This window comes from Ixodes scapularis, unplaced genomic scaffold (genome assembly GCF_016920785.2).
Source record: "Ixodes scapularis isolate PalLabHiFi unplaced genomic scaffold, ASM1692078v2 PGA_scaffold44__24_contigs__length_19508400, whole genome shotgun sequence".
Taxonomy (NCBI): domain Eukaryota; kingdom Metazoa; phylum Arthropoda; class Arachnida; order Ixodida; family Ixodidae; genus Ixodes; species Ixodes scapularis.
The window spans coordinates 7631763-7652986 of record NW_024609873.1 but is presented as its reverse complement, the minus strand read 5'-3'; the positions used below and the strand labels follow the sequence as shown (position 1 = coordinate 7652986).

Genomic DNA, 21224 nt, shown 5'->3' with positions numbered 1-21224 from the left:
ACATCTAGGAATTAAGAGGCATGATTTTATAGCTACAGAGATTTGAATCAAATTAACCTGGTTTAAACCAAAATAAATCTGATTTAAATCAAACAAATCCGATTTAAAGGGCAACTCCGCTTCGTGATAATGAGTGATTTTACACTAAAAAGCACTAATAAAAGACACTACATCATTTGTGTTGCGAAAAATGGGATACATACTGTTAAATGTAATATTAAACAGGAGCAGAAACCTAAACCGAAACTTTGTCTCTTTCTGGCAACATTGGCCTCGGGCTGCCAAGATAGTGGCTATCACGTGGTACGAGATGTCACGTGATCCTCTACGCAACGATGGGTGGGATTGTGGCGGGCGTGTGCCAGGCGCAAGTGTCGTCTGCACCGCACCTTTCACCACGTTGTGGTGCTTACGACATTCGACGACGTCTGCACAACTGCGGCGTCGACGACGTCTGCACAACTGTGTCCGTAATGTGAACAAAACTCTGAGACAAAAGTCACAAATGGTAAGATGACAATGGCGGTTCTGAAGCAGGAGACGGCGGTAATGGCTGGACGGCCGGACGTCTCCCAAAAAGTGCACTGCGCAGACGCGTCAATCACGTGGACACCGCTGAGCGCCGAGAGGAAACATTGTTGACGGCACCTGCTACGCTTGCCCGAAGAAGTAAAAGCAAACGAATAGGGCAATGGTTTAGCTCAATGTTGGCTATGGCCACGCCGTTGCCTTGACAGCACTGTTGGTTCAACTCGCCCAGCCAATTTCGGCAACTTGGCGAGTTGCAAAGTTTGCTTGACTGTTTAAGAAACATTTAGACAAAACTAGGTCGTGATATTTGACGTGTAGTTTTCCTAGGTGATACTAAAGAAGGCTGCATTGTTTTTTCAAGGACAAAAATGAAGCGGAGTTGCCCATATTTGTTTTTTATAAGTCATATTTTTTTCTATTTTGACCATGAGCAGGCAGCGAGAGAAAAAAATGCTTAGACTGCTGTCAAACTCCTGTGAACGTAGAATATGCTCACATGTATTGTGGCATCACATGGCCTTGTCACGTGGTAAGCTTTCCTGCTAGATTCAGTAAAAAATTCAGCAGATACAGTTAAGAATGCTTACGTGCAGGAAAGTGAAAGCATTCCTGCCTGCACTGCATTCCTTTTGCACATGTCTCCCTTTCGCACACGGTGCTCCGGCGGCGACATCCCACTCCCCACTGTGCAGGCGCGGCAAAGCATGCCGTCTTCACGGCGGCTTCCGTGACGAAGCATTGCATTGCTGCACTTTTCTTTACGTTTTATTTCAAAAGTGCGTCCGCTTTGAACTTGAGCACACCCGCCGGCTTGCATGATGAAGCATTTGCATCGCTGTGCTTTTCTTTGTGTTTTAATGGGAATAAGAATTTAGGTGCCGTTTTTCTGCTACAGACGGTTACAGACAACGTCGGCTTCGCTCCATGGGACAGTTAATGCTTTTGCATTAAAAGGTTGTACGGACCCTTTACAATGTTGCATCTGTTCCCACTAAATATAGTAGAAAAACTTCCTCATCATATTCAGCAGAAATCCGTGACGTTACATTTGTTTTTGATGTTATGCCTTTCTGTGATGTTAGATTGTTGTGACATTATGTCTGTCTATGATGTTACATACTGTCTGTGCCACCGCATTTGTTCTTGGCATTATGACTCTATAATCCTACATCGTGACATTACACTTCTTTCCAGGGTCATCTGCCCAAGTAAAAAAAAAAATGTAATCTACATAAACAAGGAATGGAATATACAGTAGCCCTATCCAGTCTCCCCGACTTAGAGTTTGAGAGGAAAGGCTCACGAGGTACAAGTTGAAGCCAAGGTAGAGGATGCCGAAGACGACCATGGCTAGGTCGACAGCCCAGTGGTCTGGCAGCTCCTTCCTGACAAAGTTGCTCACAAAGTACAGGTTGATGGCAATCACCACCGCCGACAGCAGGCTCGCAGCCACCTTGGTCACACTGTGCCCATACAGAAAGGACAGAGAGGAGAACATTCAAAGCTTATGTCCAACATTTACATATTCTGAACACAGTGCATTTTGTTCCTATTATTTTACTAGTACCATATTTTCCAGACTATAGTCCGTGAACTATGTACATGTTTAAAAGTTGGTATTCTAAGCTGTACAGACGATCCAAAGGTGTGGACTATACGAGAATTCATACTTCAACCATGCTCGATATCGGAGCGGTTGTCGCCCAGTGCAGCTGCTGAAATTGCACAGTTCCACGCTGCGCATTATTCAGCAAGAAAAGTTGAGATGTTGGTGTGCTGCTTTCGCTCCTGCTGTCCTTGCAGGTGAGACGCAAGGTAGCTGTGCTTAAATAAACAATTAATCTGCCGAGCTTGAACTTGACAGCGCTGCTTGCAAAATGTTTACTACAAGTAAATAAGTGGCTGCAAAGTCTTTCAGAAACCTCAACCACGTCGCTTCCAAAATGATAAGAGTGTTTCCGCTGATTTTTGTTTCTGCTAAAAACATTTTAACTATAAAAACAATGACTATGAAAAGAAGCACTTGCATTCATATTGCTTTACGAGTCAGCACAAAGTGCTGTTTGCATTAACATTTTTACAGACATGCAAGACATGCATGAAGTACACGTTTAGTGCGGACTATGCACTGGGTGCGAAATATCTAAGAAAAAACACTTTTATTCATCCCTGCAGAGCATGGGCCAGATGCGGGCTATAGTATGGAAAATACAATACTCATATCTGCTCAAAAAAGTGGATGATTAATATGTAAAGTAAAGCCATCAAAAGTATTTGGAGTAAAGAGCACAACAAAGGGAACAGAAAGAGTGGAATGTTGGGAGCGAAGATGACTTCTTAAGCTTTTTTTTCAAGAGTTTTGGCAATATAGTGTAAGGTGTGAAACACCACCTTTCTTGTAATCTCATATCCCCTTTTAGTTCCCAACCTTGAAAGGTTTGTGCTCCCTTCGCTGTCCCATTTAATCTTTAAGCCGTGCCAGCGAGACTCCGCTTTATTTTATAAACAGGAGCATCTAAAAAGTGGTCTTGGAAGATGAGGGCACGCACGCTCCAGTCTTGAAGTCCCCCATGACTGCGGCAGAGGCGGTGAAGGTGAGGGTAGGGATGAGGGCAAAGGGCAGCTGCAGGCTCATCAGGGCGTTGAGCAGGTCGTTCATCCCGGAGAGTTGGTCCATGCTACCGAAGACGGCACACAGCACCGTCGGGGCAATGGCGATCAGCCGCGTAATCAGCACTCGCAGCCAGCGGCTGATCGGAAGGTTGAGAAAGCCCTGTGCGGAATTAGCTCGTTTATTCCACGGTAAGAGTGGAAACACAGAGAGCAAACTGCGACGCGAGATGCAGAGATGTTACAGCATGGAGTGACTGGAATAATACGAAAAAGCTTATGAGAATACAAATGAGAAAGGATATATGAATTAAACGAAACACAGGCAGGCTGTCACAAGAGTAAGCTCGTAAACACAGCTCAACAGGCACTTTACTGACCGTTAGTCTGGTGCGAATAGTGGATTTTGAGTTTGAAGCGAATTCGAAGCAAATAGTGGTTTTGGCCAAATATTTTCGAATCGAAACTCGAATAATGTTTCCACGCCTTTCACTACCATAACATAATGCTTAGACAAAACCCCAGCGGAACTTGCAAAGTTTGTTCCACCTGTTCATTTATAAGCCAAGTTTAATCTATCTATATTTATGAACTGTAACCTCAGAAGGTCTGATGTCTTGGAATGGTAAGTAAACAACAAGTTTGACATAAAATGAATCCAACGGAAAAGGCCAACTATACCCAATCGAGTGAATTTACAAATCTTAAATATTCTTTCTTTAATTTCGAGTTAAAAAAGAATGACTCACACATGATGAATGCAGGCTGTAAGGGCATGTTTGCCCAACATAGGCTCTTGCAAAACAGTCAGTGTAATTTTAAAACTTTTACTACAATGTAGATACTGTAAAACCCCTAATGTTCGCGAGCCCTTAATTTTCGCGAATATAGCAAATTAAAAAATTTGCGAAACTTAATGGCACGCGAAAATTTCGCTCTTCAAGAATTTCAATGCAGGTCTCTGGAATTCGCGAACTTCAGTGGTTGCTATATGTTTTCTATGACTGATTCGCGAAAAATAGGGACCCCGAAAATAAAGGGTTTTACAGTATACACATTCACAAAGTTTCCATTTATTTTCATATACAGCACCATCCCGCTTTGAATGTATGGTTTCTGTCCAAGCACGCAACTGCGATATTCATACTTTTTCCAAATGTTTATCGCGGCAGGTTACTCCGTTGAGTGCGCTTCTTACCGAGTACCGAGCTAATGCGAAGAAGCAACACCCGCGGCACTCGCTTCCGCGGGTATTGCTTCTCCGCAGTGCACCGGTGCGCAATAAGAAGAACACTCAACGGGGCTAACCCACTGCAATCAACACTACGAAAAACGCGAATCGTGAAGTTCTTCTCGAAGCGAATATTGAATAGTGTATTATTCGGAACTACTATTCGAAATTTCGAATATTCGCACAACCCTACTGACCGTGCATCATAATTGTACTTGGTATGTTATACTGCTCAATGAATAAATCCCAAGTTTTGTCTCCAACAATGTGGTAGTATAAGGCATGTGCTTTGGTTTTGATTGTGCTGACTGAGAGTAGAAGTTTTTGGGGTGTGAAAATCTTTTACATTTTAGCCATGCTTCCAAAGCTCAAGAAAGTAGAATGTAGGGTGTGGTAGTATAGTGTGTGAGAATATTGAAATGAAAATACTGCAGGATTATCAACGAATGCCTCACCCCAAAATAGCATATGTATCACTCGCAACATTTTTATGTGAAATATTTTTTTTACTAAAAACTATGAAAAACCCATTGCCTGTCTACCACAATGTTTCACTTGACATCCAACAGAGTAACTTTGACCTGTTATAGATGAAAATATCAGGCACGGTACTGGTGAGGTGTGTAGGGAAATGCTGGATGGTGGCCGGGATGCACAACACCACGTGCATTTGGGCCGAGCCACGTTCACCTCCTTGGAAAAGCTCCGGACAAAACAGAGACGACGTACCTCCATGATGAACTGTCCAGAGTAAGTTCCGGTCATGGTGGAGCTCTGACCAGCGGCCAGAATACCAATGGCCCAAATGTACAGGGGCCACATGCCAAAGGCACAGCCCAAGAAGACGCCCTGGGAGTAACCGAACAAAAATTAATAAATTTATCAATGTTTCCTTTACAATATACGCACACGCACGATCTAGGGATAATCAACTTCTGTGAATTGGTGCTTGCGAACTGCCTTTTCGGCCCGCATCATTAAAAAGATAATTTAGATGAAAATATACGCTTCACTGGAACTGTAGAGACGGAAGTGTGATCAAAACAGGAAATTTTCCGTTTCCACGTCACAAGTGGGCACAAGTGAATCACATTGTTAAGTAAAATTTGAAACTTTATGCTCGAAGGTGTGGCGTTAAATAACTGTGTTCATTGTGCATGTTTATCAGCAAGGAGGTGCGTGACAGATGAGAGAGGATGTTGCACATTCCCCAACTTGACTACAGTGGCCAGAGAGAGCCTTTCCCAGAAGCAGGCAATGCTCACCCCCTTGTAGATGTCCACATCCACAACCTCAGTGTTATTCTGAAACAAGGCAAAACGGTAAAACAGTTTGCTCCAACTCTCAATGGTCAATGTCCAAAAATGTAAAAAAATGCTTACATCAAAAACATTCTTGTAATCAGTCCCTTGGCAAAGAGTCCACTGAAACAAAGACATACCGCTCATGTAACTTTTAAGCGATGGAACCATCACTCTTGAATCTGCATTAGATATTCCTTGCCTAAGTCAGAAACTATAAGGAATGAAATAATGACACCTGTACTGAAGGGTAATGAAACAAATTTGTCTTGTACAGAATGCTCCCTAATGCCCAAGTCCCACTACAGAGACAAACAAAAAGAACTAACACCGACGAGCCTTAAAGGGGTACTCCGGCGATTTCTTTATGGTCCCCGATTTGCTTGAAATTTTGCTAAACTCGCCAAACAACATCGCCAAAATAGTATCCCAAATATTAGGTCAAAATAATTTTTTTTCACAAAGTTATTGAATTTACAATTTTGGTCCTCACCGTGTTTTTCAAACTGAACGTCTATACAGGCAACAACGAAAAAGTGACGTCAGTGGAAGTGCAGGGGTTCACTCTTTGGACTGTAGAATTTGTTCCCAACTGATTCGAAGCAGTTTCATGGTGTCAAATGAATGCTTTGGAAGCTCGCTCCAGTCCCCGCGCTCCAGCACGGAACAAATGATTGGCATATTCTATTTTTTAAACTGCTCGCCCGACTGGCAAGCTTGCCTTCCACTGACGTCACGGCGCTGAAAAGTGCGGGTATATTTGAATGTTGGTTTTTGCATCATTTTCATTTGCCAATTTCGCAATAACTATTATGAATTTCTCGATACTAAATAGCATACAGGAAAGGGTAAAGGCCGGGGAGTCAGAAAATATAGTTAGTTGAGGTAGCTCAAAAAATCGCCGGAGTACCCCTTTAAACACATGCAGCATGCATGCAATACGTTTGGCAGGCTTGCAATGTCTCGGTGCTCGTCAAGTAAGCACGAGTAAATGTAAACCTGCCAAAAATACCCTCGCGTGCAAACTGCATGTATTCGAGGGTTCTCGGTGTCGGCTGTTTCTGTTTGTCATAGCTTTCCATTTGCAAGCAGCTTTCCATTTCACTTACCGTAGAACCCCCCATTCCACATTAAGCGCCCATTACCAAATTTGTGAGATCTGAGAAAATATGCACAGTACATTTATATGTAAAATTGATGACCGGACAAGCACCCATCCCCCATTTTTTTGCGATTACAGTAAAACCTCGTTATAACAAAGTTGAAAGAGCGGTCATAATTATTTCGTTATAACCATTAGTTTGTTATAGCCAATGTCCATTTCTTCCCACTATTATCAAGCAAGGGGAATTATGATTGCTTTGTTATATCCATTAGTTTGTTATATCCCAGTTTGTTATAACGAGGTTTTACTCTATCTCCAAAGTTTGAGTGGGCGCTTGCCCGATATTTTACGGTAGTCACTGGTCTTTACACATGTCACAGATAACACGTGAATGCTAATATAATGAACAAATGCTCTTGCCAAGTTTATGTATTTTTTCTACAGCAGTGGCTGCAGAAAAAATACATACTTCAGGGGCCCTATGAAGGTATTCAGGGTCCCTTTGGGGTCCCTGAATGCCTTCATAGGGCCCCTGAAGCCCTGGACCATGAATTGAGCCGAGCAATAAAACTTTTTTTTTTTGAAGCAATAGCTTTACGGGCGACACTTCGCAGGGATTTCGATGTCTGCGTTTGTTGTCCGTCGTCGCAGCAAGACTGTGGTTGCAGCGGAAATGAAAAAACCCTTCTTGTGCTCCCTCACAGTGAGAGGAGAGAAGTCGGGTGTTCCCATTGGCCACACCGCACGAATACTCCATTTCATACTTAATCTACAATGCTGCCGAGGCTAGGAGCATGAGCGTGTGGCTTGGCCTAGTGCCTGATTTGCACAAGACCGCGTGCAAATGAGAAGCAGGACTGAGCCAAGCGCACGCGCTCCTAGGCTTGGCAGCATTGTAGATTAAGTATGAAACAGAGTATAGTTAGAAGTTTTGTCTGTTCGTCCTCTATGAGATCCCTTCCTCAAATCTGTATCCATTACCAACACGCATGTTTCGTTTGTTACTACAAACACTCCACCAACATAACGCCGCAAGATCACAAGTCGGAACTCCGCCCCCTTTGCCTGAACAAGGCTCTCATGAGGGTATGTGTCGGACACGCGTGGGAACCTTAATATCTTGATCACAAAAGTAAGTCACTATTTTGTCTAGGTGAAATGCCGAATATGACTCGTCAAAATCTGTTAATTTTAATACTGGAGAAGGCTCCTCAAGTGTTTAATTCAGTCTATCTAGTGTGTAATTTATTATTACGTGCAAAGCATTTAAGTAACCACTGTAGAGCATTTAATATTCATAAACCCCTAATTTCTGCAGATTGAAGAAAAAAAAGAGTGAAATTAGCAAAAGTTTTGCATTTCACAGCTCCAAAATACAACCACTAAAAGTCGTCAAATTTAGTGACCGTAAATATGTCCCATATTCCCAATTTGCGATATATTGGGACCATACAAATGATAGGTTTCGCTACATTAGTTGCCCCAGCTAAATTACGAAATATATTTTCCCGCAAGATAAAAAGTCGCAATCACCGCGTTGCACCATAGGGACAGCCTGTGCCAGGCCTTGGAAACGAGGTTTGGTAGAGAAGCTGTATCGATTATACCAATATGAAGCAACAATAGAGTAGAATAACTAGCCAGAGTTTAAACAAATCGAGAACAAGTTTTCTTTTGATCGTCCTCGGAATATTTTTTAGTTTGGTGCTTTTGTTGTTTGCTTGTCTGTCTATAAAAGTTTTTTTAGTTTTGAATGAATTTATGCTTCTTATAATTAGCATATTGTGTCAAAATATTAAATTTGTGACTCAATCATTTTCTAAGATTCAGGCCTGCAGACTTTGGGGGAAAATGATCAAGTAGACGAAATTTTTTTTTTTTAGTAATTAAAAATATAATAAACAATAATAGCAATTTTTTCGTATTGTGAAGTATACATATATTTCGTCCAAAAATTGTGAAACTCGTGAAGAAAGTACAACTTTCTTTATTTATTGCCAAAGTTGACCACTTCGGTTACGCACATAAATGCGACTTTCCACCTCTTCGTGATCTAGAAATTTTTCTGTCCAATAATTTTTTTTTGTTGTTGTGGGTGAAAATAAGTGTGATTTTGTTTCTCCCAGGCAGCGGAAAATAAGATATAAAATTATGAAGTAAATTAAAAAGGCTGACCGGCCATCCTCTGTTCGATTTTATGTGAAATTACCTAGCCATCGCTTCTTTGCACCTTGTCGACAAAAAAGACCCTCTTTTTATCGATGCTCGCTGTCCCTCTAACGCTAAATGAACCAAAGCGTGTGCACCGAGTGAGAAGGGTTGGTTATTCTCCCTTTCAGAGCTTCAAACTTGGTTTGCACGCATTCAGTTTTCTTCGTTACCCTGTTGTCATTGAAATCGTGCCAATACCACACCTCCGCCAGAAACGATGGTCAAATTTGGGGGTTTTACGTGCCAAACCTACGACGGGCATCTGGCACGCCCCAGCGGAGGACTGAGGATTAATTTCGACCACCTGGGGATCTTTTGACGTGCAACCGAAAGCTCGGTTACACGAGCGCCTTCTCCGCAATAAGCCTCCGTCATATTGCGGGCACCTCGGTCGGGATTCGAACCCGCCACCTGGGGAGCCAGAAACGATGGGTTCCCCATTACTTCTGCCGATCTAGGGAGGGTCACCGAAACAGCGGTGGTCAAGAACCCTTTAGCAACGCCTAAAATGGCCATGATGATATAAAAACAAATAACTTCATGATTAGTGACATTGCATGCTATTATAATGATAATTAAAATGTGGATCAGAGCATCCTCTACTACCATACTGAATTGGAGGTGTGAAGAGAATGAGGAATGACTCTGGTCTGAAAACGTGCAAAAAATCTGGAGACTCCTTTTTTGGAGTGACTACGACACACGCTGAATGTTACACTCAAACTTACAATGTCCAGGTTTGTCTTCCCATAGAGGCCATGTGCGAAGACTGCCATGACGAAAATGTTGATGATGAGCGAAACAAAGAGGGCGATGCAGGCTTCGATAAAGTAATATTTGTTGGCCTCCTTGACCTGAGTCTTGTCGGTACGGTCAACGTTCCGCGACTGAAAAATTCCACAATCAATACCACAACAATGAGCACTTCTATCTAACCAGTATCTACTGTTCCAACCGCAAGAACATTAAAAAAGAAAAGAAAAGACAGAGGTTTTGAAGAAAAACTTCTATGCCAATCCGTACCCCAACACCAACAATTTAATGAATAAATAGTAATGGGTATACCGGGCATTAACTTTTTATATGAAACAAATTTTTAAAAAATATTTCTTTACCGCTACATGAATGCAGTCTTCACAATATGTTTCTTGAGCTCAGCGGACATTCGAGGGGCAAACAACTGTCACAGTCCGGTGAGTAACTAACTAAAATTTGTTAACTTTTAATTACTGAAAATAGACACATGGTTCCACCCAGAACCTTGTTGAGTGTCATTTAAAACCACTAATTCAGTCATTTTCAGAAAGACTTTGAGCGTGTGAGAAGCGCAGTGTTGCGCTAAAGTTACCACTTGTGCAGCATGGAGCAAGGCTACCGGTGCGGTAAGGTGCCCGCGCGATTTTTTCGTCTGTTATCGTAGCCCCGTAGCTTATCATAGCACCTTTTTTTTAAAATCAGTTTCGAATAAAAAATAACACACGATATATATACAAAATAAATATGAAACAAAACAGGATAGTGTTTTTGCCTCTAGAGATAGCACAAGAGCATGATTTTGTTAATGGCATTACCAGTAAAACATTTCCTCACACTGCCCTGTCCCGTCCAAAGTATACACAAAAATTAATATTTCATTCGACGCTTTCCACTTTGAAAACCTGAACCCATAGAGCTCGAGCATGATGATGAACCCACACCCTAAAGGAAGACTATACCGTTAGGTCACTGGTTCTCAAAATGGAACCCTAGGAATCGTCGCGCCATTAAGTAAAAGGTTCCTCCTGCTCGAGCATTGTTTTAGAAGGTCCAAGCTAAACCCCGTGCCAAACCTTTCTCCTACTCTGTTTTACCCCTCGGCTAACAGTGCGGGGCAGGTGTCCGTCTTTCGCCATGTGAGCATGCTTTCGCCCATACGGACGTGCAGCGTGTGGGGTCGGGTGAGGAAAGAAGGGAGGGGGATGCGCACCGTCGGCTTAGGCGCAGATGGCGCACCTTATTGTTTACAAGGTCCGAGGGCTTCTGCGCCGCTTGAAGCTACCGGATGCAACTTGTGCCACTTGAAGCTGGTTCCCACAACCGTTCAGAGCAGTGTGCTTTGAAACCTCTCGAAATCACTTTACGACGAGAGAATACCTCTATCGGGAAGTTGTTAACACTTTCAGTTTCTGTAAATTTCCTTTCTTTTTTTTTTTGCGCATCATTCTTTTCTTTTTTGGCTCAAAAATCTTTTGACAATGTTCTAAACGACCCCTTCTCGCAGATGGTAGGTACACTCAATCTCGCGAATACAGCAGAACCTTCGCTCTAGTGAAAAGAAGTTCCAGGGTTACCTCATAAATGCGCTAGATTGCTATCTCGTCGTAAGATACCACGAGAGCTCGGTCCTAAGCAAACGCGAGTGTGTGAACGGGCCTTTACTCTATGAAAGAGAGGTGTGCTAGAGCAACCGGGAGTTAGAAGTGGGAAAAGGAGTACAATTCTTTTCATTGTCAACACCCAAACTCGCAACATGCAGACACCAAAGCGATCTGGGGGCCTTTACCTTGACAAGAGCCGAGTGAAGGTAGAGGTTGTGCGGCATGATGACGGCCCCCACAATGCCCACTGCCTGGAGCAGAGCGCGGTTGTCGCAGTTGGCGCACCAGGGGACAAACAGGCCTTCCACCACCTTCACCTGGTCCGGGGCCACCTTCACGTACTGCGGATCCGCACGGCAAACAAAATCAACAAGGGGAAATCGGCGGTTGAACGTGTTAACGTGCCCCCACCTAGGAGCACGTGGAGCAAAAGCTTGCGCCGCAGTACCCCAAGACCCTGGCTTCGACCCCCACCCCTGCCCGTTTCAGCCTGGATGAGCACCGGCGTGCAGTCATGTGATATCACCACTGCGTGATGCACCTTAAGAAGCCCAGGCTAGGAGTGTACTGCACTGGCTCTAATCTACAGCATAGACATGGAAGTCCTTTAGGGCTGACTAGCTTCCCACACACACAACGCAGTTACTTTGTTAAAATTGTCAATATACTGACTGCAACGTCCGCTAGGTGCATTCATACCCTGCGCCTTCACAATAAGTGAATTCACATATTTGTACAACACAGTAAGACAGTGTTGCATTTGCTACAGGCTCATCTGAACTTCTGTTCGCTCCAACAAATGGTGACAAGTGACTCGCAAGTACCCACATTCACTGCATTGATGAAGACTGACTTGCATGCGTGCGCAACAGGGCTGGTAGAATCCGGTGAAGCTCATAATATCCTGATGCTGAGCTACGACAATTTCTTCTCGATAAAAAGCTGTCCCCGCCTCTGTTCATTACCCAAAATTCACTAATTAACTTTTTAAATATTTGCCTAACATTCCAATTGAAGATCTGTTGTCTATCAACAAAATTTTTTGTACCTGTTGTTACAGTGAAACCCGTTTATAACGAACAGCAGAAAACGCTACGATCAGTTTGATACAACAAGTAGTTCGATATAGCAAAAACCATTTACAACGAACTTCCACGATGCGTTCGTTGTAAGGCGAGAGCTTCTCTTTCTTTCTCATATCTTCACTTCCGTTTTGTAACAATGCGCTGGAAATTTTTTTCCTCTTTTTTTTTTTCATGCGTGCAGGGTGTGCTGTTCTAGCTTATCTTCCCCTTTTTGAATTGCTTCTCTTCACTCAATTTTGTTCGCAACTTGAGCTTTTGGAATTTTCTTTCTTTCCTACTTCTTTTACAGTGGAGCTGTTAAGGGCAAGGTTCCCCAGGATCGTGTCTGGTATGAAACGCCTGTCGACAAAAACCCACCTGGACAGCTACCGCCAACTATAAGCGACGGCGGCAACCTTTCCAGCTATCATAGAAGAATGGATAGTTGGGCGCGTTGGTGGGAATTCATTATAGGAAACAGCACGAAAAACAGACGACGACAAAGAAGAAGCACACATAACGAACGCAGCGCTCGTCACGTGTGTTTCTTCGTCCTCATCTGTTTTGCGCGCTGTTTCCAATGCTCTTATCAGTTTCGGTTTGGACTTAGGATGGGTCGGCCGCGCGCTCTTTCGGGGAAAGAAGACTGGTTGCGGAAGAAGCAGTGACGTATGCAGCAGCGTGAATGGTCCACCACCGCCGCAAAGCCGCTGTCACCTCGACTTTTACTGCGTCGAGCGCTTCCCGGGGGAAAAAGCCTTCCCAGGGGAAAAAGTTTGATATAGCCAATATGTTGTTCGCTATAAAAAGTATGTTTTACATGCATTTTTATTTAAATTTTCCGTGAATTCGATATCGACAATAATTCGCTGTACGTGGGTTTGTTCTAAGGAGGTTTCATTGTAGAACTCGAACAACTGAATTTAGTTTTCTGAATTCTTATGGCATATTTTGACGACGGGTAACAAATCTTCAATGGTGATGTGCCAGATTACACAATCATAATGCAAAAGTTAATTTGTATATTTTATGTAATTACCTCGTTTATCGACACTTTACACTCATACCCTGATGTCTGCTGTGGTCGATAACATCATCCCCAAGGAATTTCTTGTGAACTTAAGTACACTTTTCTTACAAATCGATTTCAATCATACGTGAAACATCCCTATCACTATCACTGTTTATTTGCTACTCTTTTCACCTCTCAAACGTGCACAAGCTGGCACATACTCTGCTCTGATGCAGACAGAGCAGTTGCACATACAACCCACACTTGTGATGCCTGTCCGATCTTTTCAATATATTTTTAGGTAACGAGCACTCCACCATCGTAAAACAATTTCAGGTGCTGTGAAATCCCTAGTTTTGTATCACCCTGTAATGTCTCAAATGAACAAAATTTAATGCAAAAGGTTTTGAGTGACAAGTCTTGTCGGAAGAATCATCCAAAAATATTTGTCGCTATAGTCAGTTACAGGTTAAGAAGGTAGCGGCAAATGCCCCTCAAAGGGAATTAGATATCTCTCCGCCACCTCCGCAACCAATAGCGTCCCACCGTTTCCGTGACGTCGCGGCCAACGCGCGAGGAGGGTCTTGCCTTTCTGTACATATTTGCTTTATCTTTCGACTTTGACTTAGCATTGTGGAAGCCACGAGAGGGAGATTAGAGTTCTCCCCCACCGACGGAAACAAATACGACTTTCAGGGGCTCGGTTCCCTCTCCGATGAATACAAAGGTCGCTTTCTTAAAAAGTGGGATCAGAGACAAGTGGGAATCCATTGAAGCGGAACAAGGAGCGTTTCCAGTGAACTCTTCTTTCGACTGCGGAGAGATTTGAAACGGGCGCATCACACTTGTGGGAGGAGCTTCTCCTACCTTCTTGACTTGTAACCGACTATAGCTGATGTCCATCAACCAGTCGCACCCATGAAGTAGTTTTACAAACTGTGTTCAGAAGACATTTATGCAAAATGAACACTTAGAGATCAATCTCACCCTGAAAATGTTTGGGATGTATTAAGAAAAGGCTTGGCCTAGAAGCTGCACCCTTGAAATGTGCTTGAGAACTTGAAGGCCCATGATAAAATTATAAACTTTCTATTATCAAGTTAAGAAGATTGCAATTTCTGTGCAGTGAAATTGTTGTTGGAGCACTTAACAACAATGTTTCTCTATACCAGTGGTTCTCAACCATTGATGTTTTTCAGACCCCTTGTGGTTTGGCGGAGATGATGGAGGACCCCGTTCGTGGTGAGGGGAAAGGAAAGGCATAAGATAATTATAATAATGATTTATTAAATGAATATAATTAAGGGCTAGTGAGAAGCAGACTTCTCTTGCTGACATATACACCAGAAAACTAACTCGAAAATTGAGACGTTTCTTTTCAATCTAAGAAAATACAACTTTTATTGCCGGGCTTGAGTGATGAGGTTGGGGTTTGCTGACCCCTAGAACGCCTTTGCGGACTTCAAAGGGTCTGCGAACCCCTCTTTCAGAACCACTGCTCTTTAGCTCCAAACTTTTACACTTCAAAAATATAGTTAAAAGTCACAATGTAATGTTACTTTGAAATACAGTATCTAGGAGCTGGAATATAACGAGATGACCTCCCAGCTTCAAAATATAAAAATAATAAATGAGTTTACAATATCGTAAATCCAGATCTCTAAACTTTTTTTCAGTCCACTCCTTGCATGCATTTCTTATCTAGCTGCTAGAAAAATAAGTGGGGATCAGGTGATGAACTCTCTTGAACCAAGGACGATTCTCACAAAAATTCATGGTATGTCAAAGGTTCACCTTGAAATAGAGGAAAGAATGGAACATAATTTCATGTCGATGTACATAACAACATTCATTACAAAAAAAAATATCATATCAGTACTGCAAGTGTCTGAATCGGCATTACTAGCAACAACATTTTTCCAGAGCAACATACAGCTTTACTAAGCTCAGAATATTAGTCGACTACACTCAAGATACTCGCCTAGTAAAAATAAAGAATACTCATCTAGCAAAGATTTGCTTTTGTAAACTGATCTTACCATGGGAGGGTTCTATGGCAGTGGTCACCGTTTCTAACCAAAATGTGCACATGTGAAGACCCCAGAATGCTAAAGAAATTTGTGGCCACACACCGACAAAATCGTCGTAGCTAGAACAAGTTCTTAGGTCGGTGAGTCCTGATCCAATCGTTTCTGCACTAGACTCGCAGTGTAACTTCCGACAAGAATGTTATTGGTTGTCATTAGGGTCAGATGATTGCTTAGGCCAGCCAATGGGAGTTGTATGCTGTCCATGACTGTGGTATTATGTCACACGACTAATGGCACCCCTAATCATGTGACTAATGACATCACAAGACACATTATAATAACATCACTAGCCATGTGACATTATGCCATGATTAGTCACATGACCTGATGACGCCATGTCCCTTTTGCGTCTCACTTCTGCGTCTTGTGCTTTCACCAAGTTACCATATTTACTCGAACCTAGCATGAGTTCTCTTAGTATTTTTTTGTTACCCCGATGTTGCCCCTCGCGTTATAATCGAGTGACCACAAAATGGCCTCAACGGTGCAGCCATTTTGAAATAATGGCAATTTTCGGAGTTCAAGCGGTTGTTCAGCCTTATGCTGGCAACATATACCTACCTATATGTAAAATAACACCCATCGAATCCAGATCCAAATCTATTAAAATGTTGTAAAACTGTCATTCTTTTTTCTGGTTGTTCCGACGGATTTGTTCGACCTCGTGTTTTTCCTCTCATGTTTCCACGGTGTCCAACATTTTTGCAAGAAATCAATGGCAGCGCAACGTGCGCAGTTCGAGGCCAGATTCAAGAATAAGGCAACTTTGATGACCGAAGAGCTGAAAAACTTTGCCGCTGCTAGGTGGCTGGACGTGAACAAACACACAATTTGCGGGTAGGGGTGCCAGCAGGAGGTGCTCTTCAAACGTGAACTAGACCGGAAAGTCTTTCGTGGACCTCATCGTGGCCTTCACTGGGATTTGGAAAAGAAATTCCCGGAGTTTGTCACTGACGAGGATCGGGCCTCGACACCCCCGGAAGGAATCAAGCAACCGCGAGTTTTGAAAATCGCTGAATATGTGTCTGCTGCGTGGCACAGCCTCCCAGATGGCACAGTTGCTTGTGCCTTTAAAAAGTGTTAGATACTGAATGACTTCCGTCAGTGTTGGCCACCATCTCTTTAAAAGAAAGGTACTCTTTTAGTCCTCCATCTTTCTTTTCTTTTTTTTCATGGGGTGTAACGAAAACTACAATTGCACTACAATTGTGGTCGCGCTAGAATTGAGTAAATATGTTACCTATGCCAAAAACATATTCTACATTAATAACTACTATACTACTTTGTTAAAGACAACTAAGCCAAGTTTTTGGGTTCAAAGAGACAGTACGCAAGCCCATTAAAAGACAACTCCAACCAAGAAATGAGCTGTAACTAGAGCTTCGGGAAAGCGAAGTGCTTCAAGGAGCTGCGCAACAATTTCAGGGCTTTGCTTAAATTATTGTGGAAGTTGATGCCCGACACTTCTGAAGAAAACAGATTTTGCCTGGGTACCCTAGCTTTTATTTAGAAAAATAAAAAAGATCCAGGTTTTTGCCGCCTCTCAACTCATACGTCGTCTTCCGGGTCACGTGCGCAGTGATGTTGAGGGGGTAGGCGCGGGGTTCCGGAAAACTTCTCTCTTTAGAGCCATCAGTGAGCAGCAAGGACTCAGACGCTCGCGACCGCGTGACCACGTGCTGGCGGGTGCCGTGCGAACAATATGGTGAAAGGAGGAAAGTCTCATCCGGGTCCGGCCATAGCCCGTCCGGCCGTGTCCCCCTCCTCCTTTGGCTTCTGGCGGCTGTTTACGGTAGCAGAGAAAGCTGACGGTTTTGTGGACCTAGGATAGATGGTGCCACTAAACTCCGTATAATAAAAGTTTTGTCGTTGATACCAGGTTTTTAATGCATTTATATTTATGTTGGAACGACAAGATTTATAAAAAAAGTTACCTTTTATTGAGCAGGTATTCGCACAACTTTATCTTTCCACAAGACCCCCCATTGACATCACGCCGCGTGTTTCTCATGGCCGCCGCTCGCGGCTGCAGGTCGGGGAATATTCTAGGTTTTGCCTCGCTATTATGCGGCGGAGTCGACACATTTCGATGAAAAGAGGTGTGTTTTCTGTCACTTGTGACAAGGTGAACAATATCAAAAGCAGAAGATGCCAATTCTTTCAACGTTAAAATCGTTGCACAGCTCCTTTCAGGAAAGTCTCAGGAATTTCAGAAAAAGGTACCTCGTAGCCAAAGGTGGCCGCCATGACGAGAATGAGGAACCCGAAGAAGGCTTCCAGCTTCCGCAGGCCATACTTGTCCAGCATCAGGAAGGTGAAGGTGTCCAGTATGGTGATTATGACCCCGGCGTACAGCGGCACCCTGGGTGGCGCAAGAACGGCTGTAGAAGGACTTGTCAAAGTGGTGACTGCGGCAGCATGCAAAAGATTCCTTTACCGAAAGACCTTAGGAACGTGCGGATTGCTGCAGGAGGCATAGGAAAGACCAAGATGGCACTTAAAAAGTGGTATTTTTGGCTCGTGCCAACACAGCATTTCGAGAGAGCACGCCGTCATGTCTGTGTCCTTGATAGCACCACTACACACAAGCTGGGGAATGCATCGATGAGAGGAGAAAAAAAGCAGCAACGAGAAACAAATAAAAGGACATCTACATGAAACAGCAATAATGAATACTACAGTTAAGACACTAAATATGAATACAGTAAACTTTCATTAGTTCGACCTTGGTTAATTCGAATTTTCGTTTAATTCTATCGTGTTCAAAAGTTCCGGCGAGTGCCCATACATTTCTATGGGAGGAAAAGTTGGATAGCTCGAACCTTGGGAAGACTCCGCATTCGTCCCGAGCGAATGCGCGTGGGCTCACAATGCATGGCACCACGGCAGAAAGACCCCCAACGTACGGCGAAACACGGGCCCTTTTCTGCAAAGCTGAATGTGCGCAAATATGCGCCTGCTCCTCTACGCCGTTGAGATGGATCGTAGCGAATGACATGAGCCAGCGCAACCCATCTGGCATGGAGTAGTGCGGAGAACATGGCACATGATCGGGCGCGGAGACAGGTGTGCTTCCAAAGCGCTTTTCTGTAGCATTGTGTACGGTCCATCTTGCACGCCGAAAGCGCAAATTCTCTTTTCCTCTTTTAAATTTTTTTTTTTTTTTTTTTGTTGACGGTCCGGCCGCACGGCGCCAAAGTCGGCTCGTAAAGCTTTCTCAGCGAGAGCTCTCGAAGTGCTTTGCTGTAGGATTGTGTGCGGACCGGGCCATCTTGCGCCGAAAAGAAAAAATTCTCGTTTGCTTTTTTTTTTTTCTTTGTCGTTGACGGTCTGGCTGCCTGGCGCCAAAGTCAACTTGTAAAACTTATTTTTCGTTTCTTTTTCTTTTTTTGTAGTGCGCAATTGTTCACGAACGTGATGTTTCGTCACAATGGACTCCGGAGCACGCTTTTGGACGCGCATTTTAAGCGCAGACGGCAGCAGACGATCCGTGAGTACCTTGGACAATAAAAGGAAGTTATTTTAACCATTTTTCTGTATTTTTTTTAATTCGATCGTTCGGATAATTCAACCAAAATTCAATGTACCGTCGAGGTCGAATTAACGAAAGTTTACTGTATCAATTTACACACGAAAGAATAAAAAAACAGGACGGAACACAGACCACACCTTTCAACTAGCAACAAACAAGAATGAAACAGAACCACCCCCCAAGGGCATCAACCAATCTCGTAAGAAAAGGGAAAAAAAATTGTTGAAGGAAGGGGAAATGTCAGAGGGAGAAAAGAGATAAAAATAAAAATAAAATACATTCATTTTGTGTTTTGAAAATGAGACTAAAAAAAAAAACTTTTAGCCTTTCCACTTTCGTGAAGGAAGACCAGCGAAGCTGTGCTATGGTGGGAATGAAGTAATGGCCGGTCGCAGGTCGGCAAGCCAGAGTGGAAAGGCTCGAAAGGTTGCGCCATCTATGAATGATGGCAGCAAGCAGACAACCAGAAAAGTACAACACTCTGGACAGCTACCGCCATCTATGAGCGACGGCGGTAACCAGCGTTTTGTGTCGACATTTTCTTGCAGGGGACTCGATCCTAGAGAAACTAGCCTTTAACAGCTCCGCTGTAAAAAACACAGTATCATGCTGGTGTGTGGAGCAGTCAGGAAAGTTCAGGTACTATAAAGAATTCAATTTCTGTCTTCTTTCCCCCCAAATTTGTTCTTGAGACCCCCTAGAATTCTGGTATTGAGAAAGCAAGGTATGCAGTCATTACACGTGCGGCCGTGAACAATGATGGGGAGAAAGGACTTATATGATGTCTTTGAAGCCTTCAGGTTACGTTCCCCGAGTCAACGGTTGACATAACTGGCCTGTTTGACCAATGTACTGGCTCCCACAGCTAAGGGGGATCGAGTAAATCTCCTTGGCTTTATACTTAACACACTAGTTGCCATGTGTGACACTGCCCCCTTGGTATTATAACTATCAAAGAAAATTTTATAAAATAGTTATCTATATTTAGCTGCTCTGGTACCAGTAGATTAGTGAGTCAGGATTAGTTATCTTGAATTTACCGAGTCTCTGTTTGTTTACCGTAATTTTCCTTTCCCTCTTGATTTTTGTCGCCTCGGTGGCTCCGAGGCGAGAGCGCCAGCCTACGGATCCCCATGTGGCGGGTCCGAATCCCGGCCGAGGTGCCCGCAATCTGACAGAGGCTTATTGCGGATCCGTGTAACCGAGCTTTCGGTTGCACGTCAAAAGATCCCCAGGTGGTCCAAATTAATCCTCAGTCCTCCGCTGGGGCGTGCCAGATGCCCGTCGTTGGTTTGGCATGTAAAACCCCCAAATTCGACTTTCCCTCTTGATTTCAGAATTTAATTGTTCACAAAGTGTATTTGTCCTATAGACAGCATAAATTATATTTTTGGATGATCTGTACTTTTTCTAGTTGCAAAGCCCACACGTAACACCCCGACAAGCATCTCGGTGTTATATATACCGTATAAAGATATGAATAAAAAAATTGAAGGGACCTTCATCATCGAAGTCTCATGATGCATGAAATGCGGTATTTCGGGAGTGATCGTTCACATTTGTCTACAAGACATTTAAACAGTCATTTCAAGAAGTGAAGAAGAACGAAATTATGGTCAGTGCGCAGGCGAGCTGGTGAAAGTTTACCGTAACGATTTTAACCCGAGATTGGGACAGAAGAAAATTTTCTTTCAGTGAAAGAAAAAGTAAACAGGGACAGACAAAGTCTTTAGAGATGCATCAGACCCCCCCCTTTTTTTTTTTCTCTTTCACTAAAAAAAGAAAAAGTTTCCTCCTTCTGCCCCAGGCTTGGGTTAAAATCATCAAGGTGAAGAAGAACCTATTGTTTGAATCGACCGGGTTAGACATTCTGCCAAATGAAATAAAGGTGCAAGAGCACTTGCTAAGGTTGACGGGATGGGGTTTGCTCGTTTTGGTCACACTGTAAGAGGACATTGTACGAAGGAAGGGGAGAGAGAAAGAAGGGGGAGATGCAAGTGGTGTCACATGCCATGAGGTGTATAGGTAATGTGACGTTAATTTCTTCGCTACATTTTGTGAGGAAACTGAACTGGTGTATCGGTCACGTGACAAAATCAATTTTGCCATTAAAATTCAGCGGCAAACAGATGGATGGAGGGACGTCTTTTCTAGACTGGGAATTGCGCTAAAAGTATTTC

The 21224-nt window shown here is 43.3% G+C and overlaps 1 protein-coding gene across 1 annotated transcript in view; it reads right to left on the bottom strand.

Annotated features, from left to right (window-relative positions):
• The window catches only part of LOC8024837 (protein Malvolio), a 53850-nt gene that overhangs the window by 10024 nt on the left and 22602 nt on the right, over positions 1-21224 (bottom strand). Inside the window, exons 7-14 of the mRNA XM_029992960.4 lie at positions 17736-17874; positions 11532-11687; positions 9718-9876; positions 5755-5796; positions 5638-5676; positions 5102-5221; positions 3081-3304; positions 1835-1994 (exon numbers count right to left, since the gene is read on the bottom strand). Coding sequence (XP_029848820.2) covers positions 1835-1994; positions 3081-3304; positions 5102-5221; positions 5638-5676; positions 5755-5796; positions 9718-9876; positions 11532-11687; positions 17736-17874 — 1039 coding nt within the window. The remainder of the gene's footprint in view (positions 1-1834; positions 1995-3080; positions 3305-5101; positions 5222-5637; positions 5677-5754; positions 5797-9717; positions 9877-11531; positions 11688-17735; positions 17875-21224) is intronic.